At 40.3% G+C, this 19,782-nt stretch overlaps 1 protein-coding gene across 1 annotated transcript in view; it reads left to right on the forward strand.

Moving 5' to 3' along the window:
* Positions 1–16,647, forward strand: part of MRPL44 (mitochondrial ribosomal protein L44) — a 16,920-nt gene extending 273 nt beyond the window's left edge. The window contains exons 2-4 of the mRNA XM_077748675.1: positions 1,627–2,095; positions 9,138–9,316; positions 16,100–16,647. Coding sequence (XP_077604801.1) covers positions 1,627–2,095; positions 9,138–9,316; positions 16,100–16,295 — 844 coding nt within the window. The 3' untranslated portion in view covers positions 16,296–16,647. The remainder of the gene's footprint in view (positions 1–1,626; positions 2,096–9,137; positions 9,317–16,099) is intronic.
* The last annotated feature ends 3,135 nt before the right edge of the window (positions 16,648–19,782 follow it).

Here is a 19,782-nt window from a genome sequence, read left to right on the forward strand (position 1 = left end):
GGCGTGAGCCCAGGACGCTTGCGGTAGAGACCGCGGTGGAACGTGGCCGCGTGCGCCGAGGCCCAGGGGATGGATTTCTGCCGCGGGGCTCTTCGGAACTCTGACTTCGATCCTGTCAACTGAGAGTTGTGAGAAATGAGGCCTCGCGAGTGTAACCTTTATGCGGGCGTGGGGGTTGTAGACCCTGTGTTGTAAGGGCTGAGAATTCTGGGGCACAGATAAGAGAGATGAAAGCATTGCACAGCATTGCAAGAGCAAAATTAAGTGTATGCAACTACAATACCACTTGTCAGAATAAAAGGAAAACAGTTGAGCTTAGGGTTTGGTTGCGTGTGTGTGTGTGTTTGCCCTACTTTATCTTGTTTTATCTTAATCTTGTTGCAGTCGTTGTCTGGCAATAGCTTGGGAGAGAAGGCCAGTGTCCTCCTGGTAGAGTCACAGGTAGCTCCAAATGAGATCTACTGTACGTGAGGTCTTGCATCTTTTTGTCTTTAGTAACGTGTCTTTGACGTGTAGTCATGGCAGTTATAAGATCGATGCGCCTCACTCTTTTTTGACTTACGTTTGTAGGTCTTTGAGTTCCATATTGTAGCGGGTACAAGAGTGACTCGCTTTGAAGTGAGTACTCCTTTGGGATTAAGTATGAAATTTCATGGCTACTTTAATATTTCCCCTCCCAAAGTTGAACCAGTTTGTACATATATCAGGAATATGTGTTCATATTCCTTCACTCTTTCTAAACAATACTGAGTTCCTTTCCTGATAGGCAAAAAATAGTTATCTCTTCTGAATTCACAGTTCTTTGATTATTGTGAGGTTAGTCATTTTAAGCTTTTATAGTTGGATGAAACTAAGCATTAGATAGGTTTACATACATTTTATGACTTACAGCCAAGACCCTTAGAGCTTCCTTTTTAAAAAAATGTTTTTTAAGTTTACTTCTTAATTTTGAGAGAGAGAGAAGAGAGCAAGTCGGTTAGGGGCAGAGAGAGAGAGGAGAGAGAGAATCCCAGGCAAGCTTCAGACGTTTAACTGACTGAGCCACCCAGGCACCCCTCCTATCCTATTTTACTTAAAAGAGTTTTATTTGGCTTTCAGTGTCTCTTTAGAAAGACCTTTTAGTCATTCCTGGAAATGATAATGAACTTTTAACCTACTTACTATGATACTAGATTTAGTTGCAAATCTAAATGGGTGTTTTAAAAACGGGATAAATAAAAGATAAATATAATGTACTTATTGTTTATTGTTTATATCTTGAACCTGTAAAATTATAATGTGTATTTCATACCTAGGTATAAAGCATAGTTCCATGGTTACAGGAGAAATTAGGAATCCAAAGGTAGGGTAATGGCTCAGTCTCTGATATAGAAGAACATCTTTAACGGGGCAGTTGGCTTCAAGGGAAAACAAGTTCAGTGAATGTAGCAAAGAACTCCAAGTAATCATCTGACTTAAGTTTTATCTTTTAGAAAATCAAAGCCTGGTGTTAACAATGAAACTCCGTCTTTTTAAATTTCCTTTACATAATCAATAAGATTGCATCCCAGTAAACAGTCTTGCATCACTGTAACATTTTTTTGTTCTCTTTACCATCTCTTACTGTCTTCTCTTCTGTGTTTTCAGTTCAGAGAAGCCCAACTGGGATTACCATGCTGAAATACAAGCATTTGGACATCGGTTACAGGAAACCTTTTCCTTAGATCTTCTCAAAACTGCATTTGTTAATAGCTGCTATATTAAAAGCGAGGAGGCCAAGCGTCAAAACCTTGGAATAGAGAAAGAAGCTGTTCTTCTGAATCTTAAAGATAATCAGGAACTCTCTGAACAAGGGACATCTTTTTCAAAAACTTGCCTCACACAGTTTCTTAAGGATGCATTCCCAGACTTGCCCCCTGAAGGCATTAAAAGTTTTGTTGACTTTCTCACTGGTGAGGAAGTGGTGTGTCATGTGGCCAGAAACCTGGCCGTGGAGCAGTTGACACTGAGTGCAGAGTTTCCAGTTCCCCCACCTGTCTTACGGCAGACGTTCTTCGCAGTGATTGGAGCCTTGCTGCAGAGCAGTGGCCCCGAGAGGACCGCTCTTTTCATCAGGGTAGGTAGTGCTTACTCGCAGAGGCTGGGACCTGCCTGAGGTGGACAGAAGAAATAAAGGTCTTTAAAAATGTTTTTTTGGGGCGCCTGGGTGGCTTAGTCGGTTAAGCGTCCGACTTTCGCTTAGGTCATGATCTCACGGTTCGTGGGTTCGAGCCCCGCGTCGGGCTCTGTGCTCAGAGCCTGGAGCCTGTTTCAGTCTGTGACTCCCTCTCTCTCTGACCCTCCCCTGCTCACGCTGTCTCTCTCTCTCTCTCCTAGAAATAAATAAAACATTAAAAAAATTTTTTTAAGTAAATAAAAATGTTTTTTTAACATTTATTTTTGAGAGAGCAAACGAACGAGCTGGCACATGCACGTAGGGGAGAGGCAGAGAGAGAAGGAGACACAGAATCTGAAGCAGGCTCCAGGTTCTGAGCTGTCAGCACAGAGCCCGACGCGGGGCTTGAACCCACAAACTGTAAGATCATGACCTGAGCTGAAGTCCGGTGCTTACCCAGCTGAGCCACCCAGGCAGCCCTGAAAACAATTTTTTGTAATTCATTCCTTTGTTATATGATCTTGGAAAGTTCTCTGTGAATTTTTCTCCCTACCAAATTCTGAGAAAGCCCTAAAGCTGTGTTATGGTCGTGTCTCATTATTGAGGACGTCATCAGAGGTGAATGTTAAATGCTGGGCGGTGAGTTCCTAGGACTGCAAGCCTGGTCTCCATAGTCAGGGCCAAGGGCGGTGCTCCATGGTGCCTGCTCAGCAGGTGTTCAGTGAATGAATGAAGCTAACTATTCAGAGGCCTGGTGCCGTCAGGGAGCTTCATGCCGAGGTCCCGGCTGCTGTTCTGTGTTTACAAGTCATAAAATCTTGGATTTCTGAGTCCCTGTGATGTATACCTAATTCCTTGGTAGCCAGTAACTTAGCTGATGAAAATACTTAACATAATTGGGATTCCTTGACTCCCCCTGTTCTTTGGAATTTAGCTGGGAGGATTTTTATCCCTTACATTGGATGAATGCATGAGGTTTGGTGACCTTCATATAATGGTAAATCCACATGATTACTTTTAAGTCAAAACACAGTCTTTTTTTTTTTTTAATGTTTTACTTATTTCTGAGAGAGAGAGAGAGAGACAGACAATGTGAGCAGGGAAGGGTCAGAGAGAGGGAGATAAGAATCTGAAACAGGCTTCAGGCTCTGAGCTAGCTGTCAGCACAGAGCCCGACGTGAGGATTGAACCCAGGAACCACGGGATCATGAGCTGAGCCAAAGCCGGACGCTCAACCGACTGAGCCACCCAGGTGCCCCAAAACACAGTCTTGATTCAGACATTTGAATGTCAGGTCCTTTAAAACCAGCATCTCTTACTGTTGGAATCTGTTCATTTAGTTTTGATACTGAGTTTCATAATTTTGATGGAGAAGAATACTGTATTGGCCAACATTCAGGCTTTGTTCGTATCTGTCTTCTCCTTCCCCAACTACAGCCCGGAATAGGTGGGCCACCTGTTTGCCTTTGGGAAGCAGGTATATTAACTGCTTGTCCGGAGTGGGAGCTCGGAGAAGGAGAACAAGAGATTCTTACTTGGTGTGATGGCTTTCAGCTGATCTAGTGCTTTCTGAGCCTGGTTGATGTTTAAAACAGACTCCACTAGGCATTGTATTCCCTGCTGGGACCTTCCTTTTTTATTTTCTTATTTTTTAATTTTTTTTATTTTTGAGAGAGAGAGACAGTGTGATCCGGGGAGGGTCAGAGAGAGAGGGAGACACAGAATCCGAAGACAGGCTTCAGGCTCTGAGCTGTCAGCACAGAGCCCGACGCGGGGCTCAAACCCACGAACCGTGAGATCATGACCTGAGCCAAATTCGGACACTTAACTGACTGAGCCACCCAGGCGCCCCTCCCTGTTGGGACCTTCCAACCATCTTCCTTGACCTGAGTATTGACTCTTTTCCCCACGTCAGCTTCCGGTTTCCTGGATAGGATTCCCTAAGAAATGCTATCCCTTCTGTGAGTTGCACATTAGGTCTCAAGGATAGTTAGACCTTTGACATCAGGCGCAGGCTTCTGCTGGCAGCTTCTGCCAGCCTGTTTGCTATAAGCAGGGAATGTGTATTGGCTTCCAGTCGACTGTATTTCTCGTCCCAGATTTGGAAGCCAGTTGACTTTTTGAGGCCCTCGTGGCTTGAGGTGAAAAGGAAAGCCTCTCATTTGCCCTCGCCCCTCCCAGTAAAATAGCTTTTTCTAAAGAAATCCTCACTAAGCCCCCCCATGATTTCCATTCTCTTGTCCCCTTAGCTTCTGTGGAGTCTTAGAACTGTCTAAACAAATTTTGGTCCCTTTACTTTTTTTTTTAATTTCCGCAAGGTAGTCCTGAGATCATTTTGTAAATCTGTGCTCTCCGTATCTTAAGAGACTCTGTTGACAGTTCTAATCATGAGTCCTATTAGAGTTAAATGAGTCTCATACCTGTGTCTTATTTCATTCATTTTCCACCTAGGATCTGTTGTTTACTGTGTGCTGAGCACTTTGCTGAGCACTGGAGCCTGAGCAACTGAGGATGCGATTCTTGCCCCCAGGGTCCTAGTCACAGCTCGTCAGGCAGTTCAAGAGGGAGCTGGGTGTTCTCAAAGATGTATTATAAAGGTGTGGAGGGAACTGGGAGGCAGCAGTCAGCTATAACAGGGTTAGGGAAAGTATGAAAGTGATGTTCCCCTAAGAAGGACATCCTAGGAAGAAACCTTGAGGATAAGCTTGTGTTTGGGGAACTACTGGTATTTTGTGTGGCCAGATCATCTTGTACCTGGGGAAGTGATAGAGGTGATTTTTTAAACCTGTGCTCCTCAGAAGGTAGTTTGGCATCAGTAGCATTAGAATCGCTGAGACCTTAGAAACACTGATTCAGAGGCACCACTAGCTCAGTCTGCTGATTCAGAAGCTCTAATAAGAGTCGGGCCTAGGAATCCATTCCAACTAGCCCTCCAGGGGGTGACTTTTTAAATGTGAGCAGTGTTCTTAGCGGATCGAGGAGTACACAGTGGATGGGCTTGTAAAGACTGACCTGTGGAAAGCTGGAGGAGTTTTAATAGGCTTCCATGATCATATGTACATTTTAGAAACATTTCTTCATACTGTCTCCCTGTTGTGGGGAGGTGAGATTGCAATATTCAACCTACACTCCCACCGAAAGCTCTGATAATAAAGTACTAAGACCAGGAACCTATAGGGAAAAAATAGGAGTCATAGGTAATCACCAGAAAAATCTAGGTTTCTTTTTATATTTCTGCTAATATCTTAGGCATTCAAATTGTCTTTCCTTACCTTACTGTTATATTGCAGATGATCCCAGTGATTCCCTCATAGGTGTAAATAACATAGGTGTCTCGTAAGGCAACTCTATACGTTGAAATTTCAGTCCCCCACTGAGGACTTAAAAATTTAAAACATGTTTTTAAACTCTAGTGTGATTAATGTATAGTGTTATATTAATTTCAGGTGATATGTTTTTTACTAAGGCTGAAATAGAGTTCTGGTGCTCGGGCAAGTGTAATGAAATTGACTATTTTATGAACTAAGGTGTTTTTTAAATTTCTCCCCTTCTGTCCCCATTTACCCATCCTTTACTATGTACTGGGGTTTTTTTTATTTTTATTTTTTTAAGTTTATTTGTTTTTGAGAGAGAGTGTGAGCAGGGGAGGGGCGGAGAGAGAGGGGAAGAGAGAATCTCAAGCAGGCTTTGCACTGTCAGTGCAGAGTCTTATGCGGGTCTTGAACCCATGAACTGTGACATGACCTGAGCTGAAACCAAGACCTGGATTCTCAACCCAGTAAGCTACCTAGGTGCCCTGTACTGTGTTAACACAAGTTAGTCGCAGTATGTTTTCATGAAAATTTATGTTCCCATATTTTCTGTCAATATTGATAGTTTTTTTTAATTGGCAAAATTAATTCTCTTTGAATGTTCAAAAGTTTTTCCATTTTCTTAGCTTATAAAATATCAAGTCTTAAATAGTTTGAAAAGACAATGTGAAATTATTTAAATGATTTTTTTTTAAATCATGAGTTTCAACAGCGAAGTACTATCATCTAGAGGCCCTTTTTTTTTTGAGAAAGGGATAAACCTAGAGTGTGAGCAAGGGAGGGGGCAGGGGAAGAGGGAGAGAGAATCTTTTTTTTTTCTTTTTAAGTTTATTTATTTTTGAGAGACACAGAGAGACTGAGCATGAACAGGGGAAAGGCAGAAAGAGAGGGAGGCACAGAGTCCAAAGCAGGCTCCAGGCTCTGAGCTGTCAGCACAGAGCTCAATGCAGGGCTTGAACCCACAAATTGCGAGATCATGACCTGAGCTGAAATCAGACATTTAACTGACTGAGCCACCCAGGTGAGAATCTTAAGAAGGTTTCACACCTAGTGTGGAGCCCAGAGCTTGATCTCAGCCCCCTGAGATCATGACCTGAGCTGAAGCATCACTTAGGTAATAGCCACCCAGGTGCCCGGTCCCCATAGTACTTTCTTATACGAGTTTCTTCTGGAAGTTACTACTCTTTATTCATTAATACATTTGTTTTAAAAATCTTTTTCTTATTGATATATTTCTAAGATAAGATTTCACCTTCAACTATTATTTTTTTTATTCAGGCTTTTATTTAAATTCTGTTTAGTTAACATGGTATAAGAGTAGTTTCAGGAGTAGAATTTAGTGATTTATTACTTACATATAACACCCAGCGCTCATCCTGACAAGTGCATTCTTTAATACCCATCCCTCATCTAACCCATCGTCCCCACCCTCCCTTCTAGCAACTGTCCCGTTTGTTCTCTCTAGTCAAGAGTGTTTTCTGGTTTGCCTCTTTATTCCCTTATGTTCTTCTATTTTTTTATAATTCCACATATAAGTGAAATCATGTAGTATTTGTTTTTTTTTTTTCTGACTTATTTCCCTTAGTATAATACACTCTAGCTCCATCCGTGTTGTTGCAGATGGCAAGATTTCATTCTTTTTGACGTCTGAGTAATACTACATTGCAGCCATACACCACATCTTCTTCATCCATTCATCAGTCCATGGACATTTGGGCTTTCTCCATAGTTTGGCTATTGTTGATAGTGCTGCTATAAACATCGAGGTGTACCCCTTCAAATCAGCATTTTTTGATTCTTTGGGTAAATCCCCAGTAGTGCAGTTCCTGGGCCATAGGGTAGTAATATTTTCATTTTTTAAGGAACCTCCACACTGTTTTCCAGAGCAGTGCCACCAGTTTGCATTTTAAGTTTAAGAGGGTTCCCCTTTCCTTGTATTCTCACCAACATCTTATGTTGTTAATTTTAGGCATTTGTTGTTTCTTGTGTTGTTAATTTTAGGCATTTGTTGTTTCTTGTATTGTTAATTTTAGGCATTCTGGCCTGTGTGAGGTGGTATCTCATTGTGGTTTTGATTTATATTTCCCTGATGATGAGTGATGTTGAGCATCTTTTCATGTATCTGTTAGCCATCGGTATATATCTTCTTTGGAAAAATGACTGTTCATGCCTTCCCATTTTTTAACTGGTTTATTTGTTTTTTGGTTATTATTTGAGAAGTTTTTTTATAGATTTTGGATACTAACCCTTTATCAGGTATGTCATTTGCAAATAGTTTCTCTCATTCTGAAGGTTGCATTTTAGGTTTGTTGATTGTTTCCTTCGCTGTGCAGAATCTTTTTATCTTTTAAAAAATTTTTTTTAAATATTTATTTTTGAGAGAGAGAAGACAGAGTGCAAGAGGGGAGAGGGGCAGAGGCAGAGTGAGACCTAGAATACAAAACAGGCTCCAGGCTCAGAGCTGTCAGCACAGAGCCCCTACGTGGGGGCTTAAGCTCACGGAAGAGATCATGACCTGAGCTGAACTCGGACACTTAACTGAGTTACCCAGGCGCCCCAGAAGTTTTCTTTTTTTTTTTATCTTGGTGACGTCCCAGTAGTTCATTTTTACTTTTGTTTCCCTCGCCTCCAGAGATGTATGTAGGAGGAAGTCTCTATGGCCAAGGTCAGAGAGGTTTTTGCCTGTGATCTCCTCTACGGTTTTGATTGTTTCCCATCTCACATTTAAGTCTTTCATCCATTTTAAACTTAACTTTTGCATATGGTATAAGACAGTGGTCCAGTTTTATTCTTTTGCATGTCGTTGTCCAGTTTTTCCATCACTTTTTGTTAAAGAGACTTTCTTTTTTCCAGTGGATATTCTTTCCAGCTTTGTTGAAGATTAGTTGACCATACTGTCATGGGTCTATTTCTGGGTTTTCTATCCTATTCCATTCATGTGTGTCTGTTTTTGTGTCAGTATCATAATTGTGTTGATGACTACAGCTTTGTAATATAGCTTGAAGTCTGGAATTGTGATGCCTCCAGCTTTTTCTTTTTCAAAATTGCTTTGCTTTTTGAGGTCTTTTGTGGTTCCATACAAATTTTCAGATTGTTCTAGCTCTGTGAAAAATGCTGTGGTATTTCAATAGGGATTGCGTTAAACGTGTACGTTGCTTTGGGTAGTGTAGACGTTTTAACAATACCTGTCTTCCAACCCATGAGCATGGAATGTTTTTCCATTTTTTGGTGTCATCTTCAGTTTCTGTCATAAGTGTTCTGTGGTTTTTAGAGTGCAGATCTTTTACCTCTTTGGTTAGGTTTATTCCTAGATACCTTACGGTTTTTGGTATAATCTTAAATGGAATCGATTCCTTGATTTCGCTTTCTGCTGCTTCATTATTGTTGTATAGAAATGTAACATTTCTATATGTTGATTTTGTATCCTGTGACTACTGAATTCGTGTATCAGTTCTAGCAGTTTTTTGGTGGAGTCTTTTTGGTTTTTTATATAGAGTATCATATCTGCGACAACTATGATTTTTGTAATAAAACTTAACATGAAAATCTATACAGAAATGAAAATGAATAGTACATTTTGTCCTTTTTTCAATTTGCATTGTTTTTAAATTCTCTTAAAAGTGTACTTTGAATTATGGTCTGTATTTTCATCATACTAATTTAAATGTATAAATTCTATTTTTTATGCACAGGACTTCTTAATTACCCAGATGACTGGAAAAGAACTCTTTGAGATTTGGAAGATAATAAATCCCATGGGGCTCCTGGTAGAAGAACTGAAGAGAAGAAATATTTCAGCTCCTGAATCTAGACTCACCAGGCAGTCTGGAAGCACTACAGCTTTGCCTGTGTTTTTTGTTGGCTTATACTGGTTAGTAAAACTTTAATCTTAACTTCATTACATTGAGTGGAAGCCTTAAAAACTGACTTCACAATCCCTTAATGTAACCTCTAATTGTAAAACATTTTTAAAATCTCACTCCCACGATTATCTATTTACTACTTCCTTTCTTTTTTTTTTTTTTAATTTTTTTTTTTAATGTTTTTTATTTATTTCTAGGAGAGAGAGAGAGACAGCGTGAGCAGGGGAGGGTCAGAGAGAGAGGGAGTCACAGACTGAAACAGGCTCCAGGCTCTGAGCTGGCAGTCAGCACAGAGCCCGANTTTATTTTTGAGAGACACAGAGAGACTGAGCATGAACAGGGGAAAGGCAGAAAGAGAGGGAGGCACAGAGTCCAAAGCAGGCTCCAGGCTCTGAGCTGTCAGCACAGAGCTCAATGCAGGGCTTGAACCCACAAATTGCGAGATCATGACCTGAGCTGAAATCAGACATTTAACTGACTGAGCCACCCAGGTGAGAATCTTAAGAAGGTTTCACACCTAGTGTGGAGCCCAGAGCTTGATCTCAGCCCCCTGAGATCATGACCTGAGCTGAAGCATCACTTAGGTAATAGCCACCCAGGTGCCCGGTCCCCATAGTACTTTCTTATACGAGTTTCTTCTGGAAGTTACTACTCTTTATTCATTAATACATTTGTTTTAAAAATCTTTTTCTTATTGATATATTTCTAAGATAAGATTTCACCTTCAACTATTATTTTTTTTATTCAGGCTTTTATTTAAATTCTGTTTAGTTAACATGGTATAAGAGTAGTTTCAGGAGTAGAATTTAGTGATTTATTACTTACATATAACACCCAGCGCTCATCCTGACAAGTGCATTCTTTAATACCCATCCCTCATCTAACCCATCGTCCCCACCCTCCCTTCTAGCAACTGTCCCGTTTGTTCTCTCTAGTCAAGAGTGTTTTCTGGTTTGCCTCTTTATTCCCTTATGTTCTTCTATTTTTTTATAATTCCACATATAAGTGAAATCATGTAGTATTTGTTTTTTTTTTTTCTGACTTATTTCCCTTAGTATAATACACTCTAGCTCCATCCGTGTTGTTGCAGATGGCAAGATTTCATTCTTTTTGACGTCTGAGTAATACTACATTGCAGCCATACACCACATCTTCTTCATCCATTCATCAGTCCATGGACATTTGGGCTTTCTCCATAGTTTGGCTATTGTTGATAGTGCTGCTATAAACATCGAGGTGTACCCCTTCAAATCAGCATTTTTTGATTCTTTGGGTAAATCCCCAGTAGTGCAGTTCCTGGGCCATAGGGTAGTAATATTTTCATTTTTTAAGGAACCTCCACACTGTTTTCCAGAGCAGTGCCACCAGTTTGCATTTTAAGTTTAAGAGGGTTCCCCTTTCCTTGTATTCTCACCAACATCTTATGTTGTTAATTTTAGGCATTTGTTGTTTCTTGTGTTGTTAATTTTAGGCATTTGTTGTTTCTTGTATTGTTAATTTTAGGCATTCTGGCCTGTGTGAGGTGGTATCTCATTGTGGTTTTGATTTATATTTCCCTGATGATGAGTGATGTTGAGCATCTTTTCATGTATCTGTTAGCCATCGGTATATATCTTCTTTGGAAAAATGACTGTTCATGCCTTCCCATTTTTTAACTGGTTTATTTGTTTTTTGGTTATTATTTGAGAAGTTTTTTTATAGATTTTGGATACTAACCCTTTATCAGGTATGTCATTTGCAAATAGTTTCTCTCATTCTGAAGGTTGCATTTTAGGTTTGTTGATTGTTTCCTTCGCTGTGCAGAATCTTTTTATCTTTTAAAAAATTTTTTTTAAATATTTATTTTTGAGAGAGAGAAGACAGAGTGCAAGAGGGGAGAGGGGCAGAGGCAGAGTGAGACCTAGAATACAAAACAGGCTCCAGGCTCAGAGCTGTCAGCACAGAGCCCCTACGTGGGGGCTTAAGCTCACGGAAGAGATCATGACCTGAGCTGAACTCGGACACTTAACTGAGTTACCCAGGCGCCCCAGAAGTTTTCTTTTTTTTTTTATCTTGGTGACGTCCCAGTAGTTCATTTTTACTTTTGTTTCCCTCGCCTCCAGAGATGTATGTAGGAGGAAGTCTCTATGGCCAAGGTCAGAGAGGTTTTTGCCTGTGATCTCCTCTACGGTTTTGATTGTTTCCCATCTCACATTTAAGTCTTTCATCCATTTTAAACTTAACTTTTGCATATGGTATAAGACAGTGGTCCAGTTTTATTCTTTTGCATGTCGTTGTCCAGTTTTTCCATCACTTTTTGTTAAAGAGACTTTCTTTTTTCCAGTGGATATTCTTTCCAGCTTTGTTGAAGATTAGTTGACCATACTGTCATGGGTCTATTTCTGGGTTTTCTATCCTATTCCATTCATGTGTGTCTGTTTTTGTGTCAGTATCATAATTGTGTTGATGACTACAGCTTTGTAATATAGCTTGAAGTCTGGAATTGTGATGCCTCCAGCTTTTTCTTTTTCAAAATTGCTTTGCTTTTTGAGGTCTTTTGTGGTTCCATACAAATTTTCAGATTGTTCTAGCTCTGTGAAAAATGCTGTGGTATTTCAATAGGGATTGCGTTAAACGTGTACGTTGCTTTGGGTAGTGTAGACGTTTTAACAATACCTGTCTTCCAACCCATGAGCATGGAATGTTTTTCCATTTTTTGGTGTCATCTTCAGTTTCTGTCATAAGTGTTCTGTGGTTTTTAGAGTGCAGATCTTTTACCTCTTTGGTTAGGTTTATTCCTAGATACCTTACGGTTTTTGGTATAATCTTAAATGGAATCGATTCCTTGATTTCGCTTTCTGCTGCTTCATTATTGTTGTATAGAAATGTAACATTTCTATATGTTGATTTTGTATCCTGTGACTACTGAATTCGTGTATCAGTTCTAGCAGTTTTTTGGTGGAGTCTTTTTGGTTTTTTATATAGAGTATCATATCTGCGACAACTATGATTTTTGTAATAAAACTTAACATGAAAATCTATACAGAAATGAAAATGAATAGTACATTTTGTCCTTTTTTCAATTTGCATTGTTTTTAAATTCTCTTAAAAGTGTACTTTGAATTATGGTCTGTATTTTCATCATACTAATTTAAATGTATAAATTCTATTTTTTATGCACAGGACTTCTTAATTACCCAGATGACTGGAAAAGAACTCTTTGAGATTTGGAAGATAATAAATCCCATGGGGCTCCTGGTAGAAGAACTGAAGAGAAGAAATATTTCAGCTCCTGAATCTAGACTCACCAGGCAGTCTGGAAGCACTACAGCTTTGCCTGTGTTTTTTGTTGGCTTATACTGGTTAGTAAAACTTTAATCTTAACTTCATTACATTGAGTGGAAGCCTTAAAAACTGACTTCACAATCCCTTAATGTAACCTCTAATTGTAAAACATTTTTAAAATCTCACTCCCACGATTATCTATTTACTACTTCCTTTCTTTTTTTTTTTTTTAATTTTTTTTTTTAATGTTTTTTATTTATTTCTAGGAGAGAGAGAGAGACAGCGTGAGCAGGGGAGGGTCAGAGAGAGAGGGAGTCACAGACTGAAACAGGCTCCAGGCTCTGAGCTGGCAGTCAGCACAGAGCCCGACGCGGGGCTCGAACCCATGAACTGCGAGATCATGACCTAAGCGAAAGTCGGACGCTTAACCGACTAAGCCACCCAGGCGCCCCTAGTACTTCCTTTATTGTTGGTTATTCTGAGGGGAAGCCAAGGAATCTGGTTTGCTAATAGTAGCTTTTGCTAACCAAGTATATGTTGTATATTCGGAAGTAAGAATTTCATGGTATTCTCCATATTTCTGTGGAAAAAGAAAAGTTCTGATTCACAACTGTTATTACAGATGGAACCCTAATCCACACTTGTGACAGCTTCAGCTGAGCCTAGGACTGGAAAAGGAAGGGTTTAGTTGTTCTTCAAATTATAGAAATCAGCCCACATTGAACATGTGTTAGTAAACCATTGGCTCGCCTCACACTGAATATGTAAGCGACCTCGATTAAAATCTAGGTAAATGTTTTTCTGATCTTTATATGATGAAGGGTTTTCTAGGGTAAAGGCGATGGAAGACATCACAAAGGAAAACATGAAAATATAAAAAGTTTCAACTTGAAGTGCACAGCACAGTGAAGAGATAGTTCTGCTTATCAGGCTGAAAAGTCTTAAAACACATCCTTTCTCAGCAGCTCATATACTCCTGGCAGAAGAAAAGAGTGGTGCAGTATTTCTGTCAGTAATTCTGACAAAACGCCGAAGTCTTTAAATGCTTCACGTTCTTTGATTTGGTGTTCTCACTTTGCGTGTGTCTCGAGGCTATAAACAGAGACGTTCATTTGTAGTTTACCCTCTATCCCCTGAGCCTACCGCAGCTCCTTGGACATGGTGGTCAGTAAGCAGTTGTTGAACTAATTGCAGTTTTTACGTTAGACAAAAAATTAGTAATACCTTTGGTGTCCAGCAAGAGGGAAATGGCAAATGCACATGTTGGAATCTGGTACAGCGCGGACGGGTGAGGTGCTTAAAGGGTTTTAATGATACACGGAAAGTTTGAAGGATGATCTCTTACATTTAAGCAAAAAAAAGGAGTCTGCCCTATTACTAACAGTGGTTGTCATCAGGTAGTAGAATTATTAATGATTATTATCTAGGAAGAAACCTAGATTTTACCTAATGGTTTTGAAAAAAAATGAACAGTGATATATTATCACCTTTATTGGACTAGAAACATGATAAATAAACATTGTGTGGTTGAAATTCACTTAGATGATTTTCTCTATCCTTTATTTTATACAAATATGTACGTGTGTAACTATTACTGTGACGTTTAACTTACATAGTTAAATTTTGTTTCATATCAAATTATTACAGCAGGTGTTTCTTATCTAATTCCTTCCACATTGTTTTTCTTTCTTTTTTTTTCTTTTTAAAATTTTTTTTAAATGTTTGTTTATTTTTGAGAGAGACAGAGAGGGAGGCCCAAAATCCGAAGCAGGCTCCAGGCTCTGAGCTGTTAGCACAAAGCTCGATGCGGGGCTCGAACTCATGAACTGTGAGATCATGACCTGAGCTGAAGTCAGATGCTCAACTGACTGAGCCACCCAGGTGCCCCCACATTATTTTACCTTCACAGGTTTTTTGTTTTTCTTTGATTTGAGCCTTCCTTAGCTTTCAGGTCAACTTATATTGAATCCAAGCTACTAAGTGGAATTGCTATTCATGAAATTTTCGGAGATGCTTCTTTTAGTTGGATACATCCAGCTGGGGTCAGGAAATTTCCAGGAAGTAGTTAAATATAATTGAGAAGTAGCACACCCATACCACACTTGTTTAGTGCCCATCCTTTGCTCCCTTGCAAGAATATCTTTTACATTTTTTGGAGAAGAGATTGCTAGTTCCAGTAATATAGATATCAAGTAAAGCAGAATACGCATTTTTGTTTTAATTTGGTTTTAATAGAACACCAGTAGCCTAAAGTGTTTACTGTGGTACCTCAGGTATCCTTTGGGAATATATCAAAGTGGATTATCATATATAAAATTTTTTAATCTTAGCAAATTTTAAAGATCTAGAGCTCTTAATTTAAAGTCTAGAACTGGGGTGCCTGTGTAGCTCAGTCAGTTGAATGTCCCGACTCTTGTTTTTGGCTCAGGTCATGATCTCATGGTTTGTGAGATCAAGCCCCTGTGGTTGGGATTCTCTTGCCCTCCCTCTCTCTACCCCTCAACGTGTGCACACTCTCTCTCAAAATAAATAAAACTTTAAAAAAATAGAACTAATATCTCATTTGTTTTAAAGTTTAGATGAAAAATCAGAAAAGCACAATTTTTTTCCATAAAATTTTTCCTTATATTACAGGTTCAAGATAAATTAAAAATAATGTAGTTATATTTTCCATGAATAGTCTTTTTTTTTTTGTTTTTGAGAAAGAGGGCACAAGTGAGCCAGGGGCAGAGAGAGAGAGAGAGAGAGAGAGAGAAAAGCAGGGCTTACCCAGAATGGGGCTTGTGTTCACCCAAAGCAGGACTTGAGCTCACCTGATGTGGGACTCGAACTCATGAACTTGAAATCAGGACCTAAGTTGAAGTCAGATGCTTAATGACTGAGTCACCCAGGTGCCCTCCAAGAATAGTTTTAATCGTTTTTTGAGTTTTTGTAAGAAGATTTTTATATATTATTTCATCAACAGTGGAACAAACCCATACTTACCTACATGCACCTTGGGTTTTGATTTGAAAACTATTGGACCTGGGGTGCCTGGGTGGCTCAGTCAGTTAAATGTCCAACCTCAGCTTAGGTCATGATCTCGTGTTTTGTGAGTTCAGGCCCTGTGTCGGGCTCTGTGCTGACAGCTCAGAGCCTGGAGCCTGTTTCAGATTCTGTGTTTCCCTATCTCTCTGCTGCATTCCCGCTCGCTCACTTGCTCGCTCGCGCTTGCTCTCTCTCTATCTCAAATAAATAAACATTAAAAAAAATTTTTTAGATAAGAAAAAAACATTGGACCCTACCGAGTTTATATTTCCATGGAAATGTAGAATTTCTTTTCTAACTGCTGTATATAATGAATTCGCAAAAAACAAAACAAAACAAAAATACCCCTGATATTCAAAAGATACTACATCCAAAGCTCTTGTGTTACTTCTGGTAGATATTCTTGCCAAAATAAGATTTAGAATCCAGAACAGACTTGTGGCCTGTGTTTTATGATGCGCGGGTGATTTCAGACGACTCCTGCTTGGTCTGTTGTCTAGTGACAAAAAGCTGATCGCGGAGGGACCTGGGGAGACGGTGCTGGCCGCGGAAGATGAGGCGGCTCGAGTGGCGCTGCGGAAGCTGTTCGGATTCACGGAGAACCGCCGGCCCTGGGACTATTCCACGCCCACGGTCAAGTTCAGAGCGGAGGAGCCGGTCTCGGCCAGCCCCCCAGCCGAGCATGCGGCAGCCTGACACCCGCGAGCCAGACAGGGAGACGCACATCAGAGATGCTCGAGGCTGGACACTTTTCACGTCGTGAAGAACTAGGTCTGGCTCCTCATCATGAGTTCCTAAAATAAAGCAAGTGTTCATAAGGTCGTTGGTGGGTTTTTTTTTTTGTTTTTTTTGTTTTGTTCTGTTTTGTTTTGTCCAAAGGTTTTTTTGATGTTTTCCAGTAAGTTTTTTTCTCAAGTCCTTGACTTTATTATTGTATTTTACATGGCTAGAGTTAGGTGTATTTTATTCCTATCTGGCTTCATCATAATTTGAATATGTGTTTTATGTGAACTTTAATGACAATAAAAAAAGTCGTTCTTTCTCTAAAGATTTCATTGTGCTGTAATCTGATATACCCAGGTTGGTGAACTTGCCCCTCAAATATTATTTTAGCTAAAATAGTAATCATTCCTAACCTTTAGAAATATAAAGTGCAGATTATCACAGTTAGGTGTTTATGTGGTCCTTAGATTCTGTCCAGGTTTAAAGTTTTGTGTGTTCATTCATCTCCTATTTACTGAATTTGTAGAAAACAAATGGCAGAAAAGGTTAACTTTTCAAAACCAGTTTAAAATCTGCTATTTGAAAAGGTATGTATTTATCAGTTTGGTGTCCCAGACCCGCCGTCACGGCCGCTGTACCCAAGCACTGTTCTGAGTGTTTTACAGAAACATTCGGATCTGCGGGCACGTCCTTCCGGTTCCTCAGCCCCTCATGTGCGATTCGTGACCCTCCAGCGGCAGATCCCCTTCATGTCGTTCTACCTTTTTAGCAGCAGTGATCGTTTTTAGTTTCAGTCTGTCCGTAGTCACCCCCGGGGGTTAACAAGAAAAGCGGGACTTGGGAGTTGAGAATAGAAATGTTAAAACTGACAGCACTTTTGCCATGAAGTCTTTTTTTTTTTTAACTGAAATATTCTTAGTTTATGTTCAAAGAGCTGGCATTAAGGTAGATACGTTGGCTGACCCACTTTAATGAAGTTCACTCAATCCACCTGGACGAAGCCTGCATCCTTTGCGGACCAGTGAAGACCCCAGCGGCACATCCTGAGGCCGGGTTTCCAGATCAGATCATGCCCGTGTGAGCAGGCGCGGCGAGAACAAGCACGCTGGCCGGATTTTCTCGGCTCCTGTCGTGCTGCTGGCTGACCCTTCCTGCTTTCTCGGTGGCAAAGGCTTGCCATAAAATCTATTAAGAAAGATCAAGGACCTTCGGAACCCCTTTCCCAAGACCGGTCAGGACAGTGGGACTTTCATCATACGTAAGAGGGCTTACAGCTCTCACAGGAAAAGTAGAGACTGTTTTGAGAGAGGAAAGTTTCAGAATTATCCAATTGGCTGCATCGGTAGGTTAAAAGTAATTATTTCACCTTTTGAGAGTTCACTCCCAACTCCTAACCCTTGAACACAGGGATAGAGGGCCAAACCCAGTAGCACACAGTGCCACACTTGGGGGTGCGGCCGCAAGTAAACGTGGTAAGTATCTCAGGGACCCCGGAGAAGAAGAGAGCTCATCGAATCGTTTCGGAGAATAGGCCGTAAATGTCCTCCAAACACTTACTCATCCAATATATGCAATAAGAAAGTATACTTTCTTAATATTTTTAATGAAATTAATGTTTTTTCAATGTACTTTTCTTTCATTTTAATAATCTCTATGCCAAATGTGGGTTCGAACTCAGCCAGGCGCCCCAGCTAAAGTATTATTCTAATTTTATTTTGGGTGGACATTTTTTCAAAAGATCTTTAGAGAATTTGGTTGTAAAGTCAGCAGTCCTTCATTTCCCTCACAAGTAGCACTGATGATGTGATCCCAGATTTCTCCCGCTCAGGGCGTTTTGCAGGACTTTATCCTACAAGGTTGGAGGTGAATGATCTCCACCCTTAAGATTTTCAAGCTTCTCAACTTCTAAACACAAGCTTCTGTGTTTAGGTGTGGAAGAAATCTAGGTCTAGTTCATAAAAACTGCTCTGCAAGGACAGAAATCCAAATCCCTTATAAAGAATGTGGTTTCAAAACACTTCTACGTAAAGTCTTCCTTCCCTGATTTAAGTTGTATTAAAGTTTTTTTTAATGTTTATTTTTGAGAGACACAGAGTGTGAGCCCAGGAGGGGCCAGAGAGAGAGGGAGACACAGAATCTGAAGCAGCCTCCAGGCTCTGAGGGGTCAGCACAGGCCCTGATGTGGGGCTCGAACCCAAGCGCCGCAAGATCATGACCTGAGCCCAAGTTGGATGCTTAACTGACTGAGCCACCCGGGCGCCCCAAAGTTGTACTTTTAAAATAAAACACCCACCAAACTATGATGGGCTGGAAGGTAGAAAATAAACACTATTAACATACTTTTGCAGCTCCATGTGAAATAGCTTGAAACTTGTAGCCAACTTTAATTTGCCACATAAGAACCAATACTGCGTACACTTGACATGTGGGCAAGAGGGATACGTGGGTGTGAGGATTGTCAAAAGGCGTGTGTGACCAAGAGCACACAGTGACCATTTGGAGGACTGCCTTTCTGGCCATTGTCTGATTGATGTTGAGAAGAGCGTCCTTATGACCATAAGGAAGTGAGAACAACACTTAAGGTTGGCCTGGCACCATCAACAGACATTAGTCAGTTACGTTGAAATTCTGACCTCCTTTCCCACCATTTCCCACTCGCTAGTTCCCTGAGCCCAAAGTTTAAAATTAAGCCCAAAATGTATGACTGATAATCTACAGACTCAATTACATAAGCCTTATTCTTTTTTAGCCTGTATGGTTTTTATTCTAGGCATATGTAAAACAGGGACTACTATTCTCAAAGTGTTTCTTGTGGTCATGAGAAAGTAAACTATTACTAGAAACTAATTTCCAAGTAAGAATGGAACAAATAGGGGCTGTTTTTGTTTGTGTTCAGTCGTTTTTAGATTTTGGCCACAGGGTGGTGTGGTAATCCCATTTCACAGTTAAGTAGTGTGCAAAATGCCCTTGTAGGGAAGTCATTTCCTCCATATACAGGAAGAAAGGATGTATAGGGCATAGGACTATAGTGAACCATGACTTTTCAAGAGCTCTAATATCCTATGAACCTGACTGCAAGAAGCTAGCTCACCTTGGCCCTTAGGATGTGAAGCTAAGAACTTGATATATGAGGAATTCACCTATGATGCCAAGGAATGAGTGAGCTTTTTAAAAAAAAGTTTTTTTTTAAATGTTTGTTTATTTTTGAGAGAGAGACAGAGCATGAGGGGCAGAGGGAGAAGGAGACACAGAATCCGAAGCAGGCTCCAGGCTCTGAGCTATCAGCACAGAGCCCAACATGAGGCTCGAACTCACAAACTGCGAGATCATGACGTGAGCCGAAGCCGGACACAACTGACTGAGCCCCCCCAGGCGCCCCTCAGCTTTTTTATATTTACTGAAAAGAGAGAAAATTGTAGGGCTGACGTAGACAACACTTGAAAAGACTTTTATTGGCCCC

This window comes from Crocuta crocuta, unplaced genomic scaffold (assembly GCF_008692635.1).
Source record: "Crocuta crocuta isolate KB4526 unplaced genomic scaffold, BGI_CrCroc_1.0 scaffold229, whole genome shotgun sequence".
NCBI classification, from domain to species: Eukaryota; Metazoa; Chordata; class Mammalia; order Carnivora; family Hyaenidae; genus Crocuta; species Crocuta crocuta.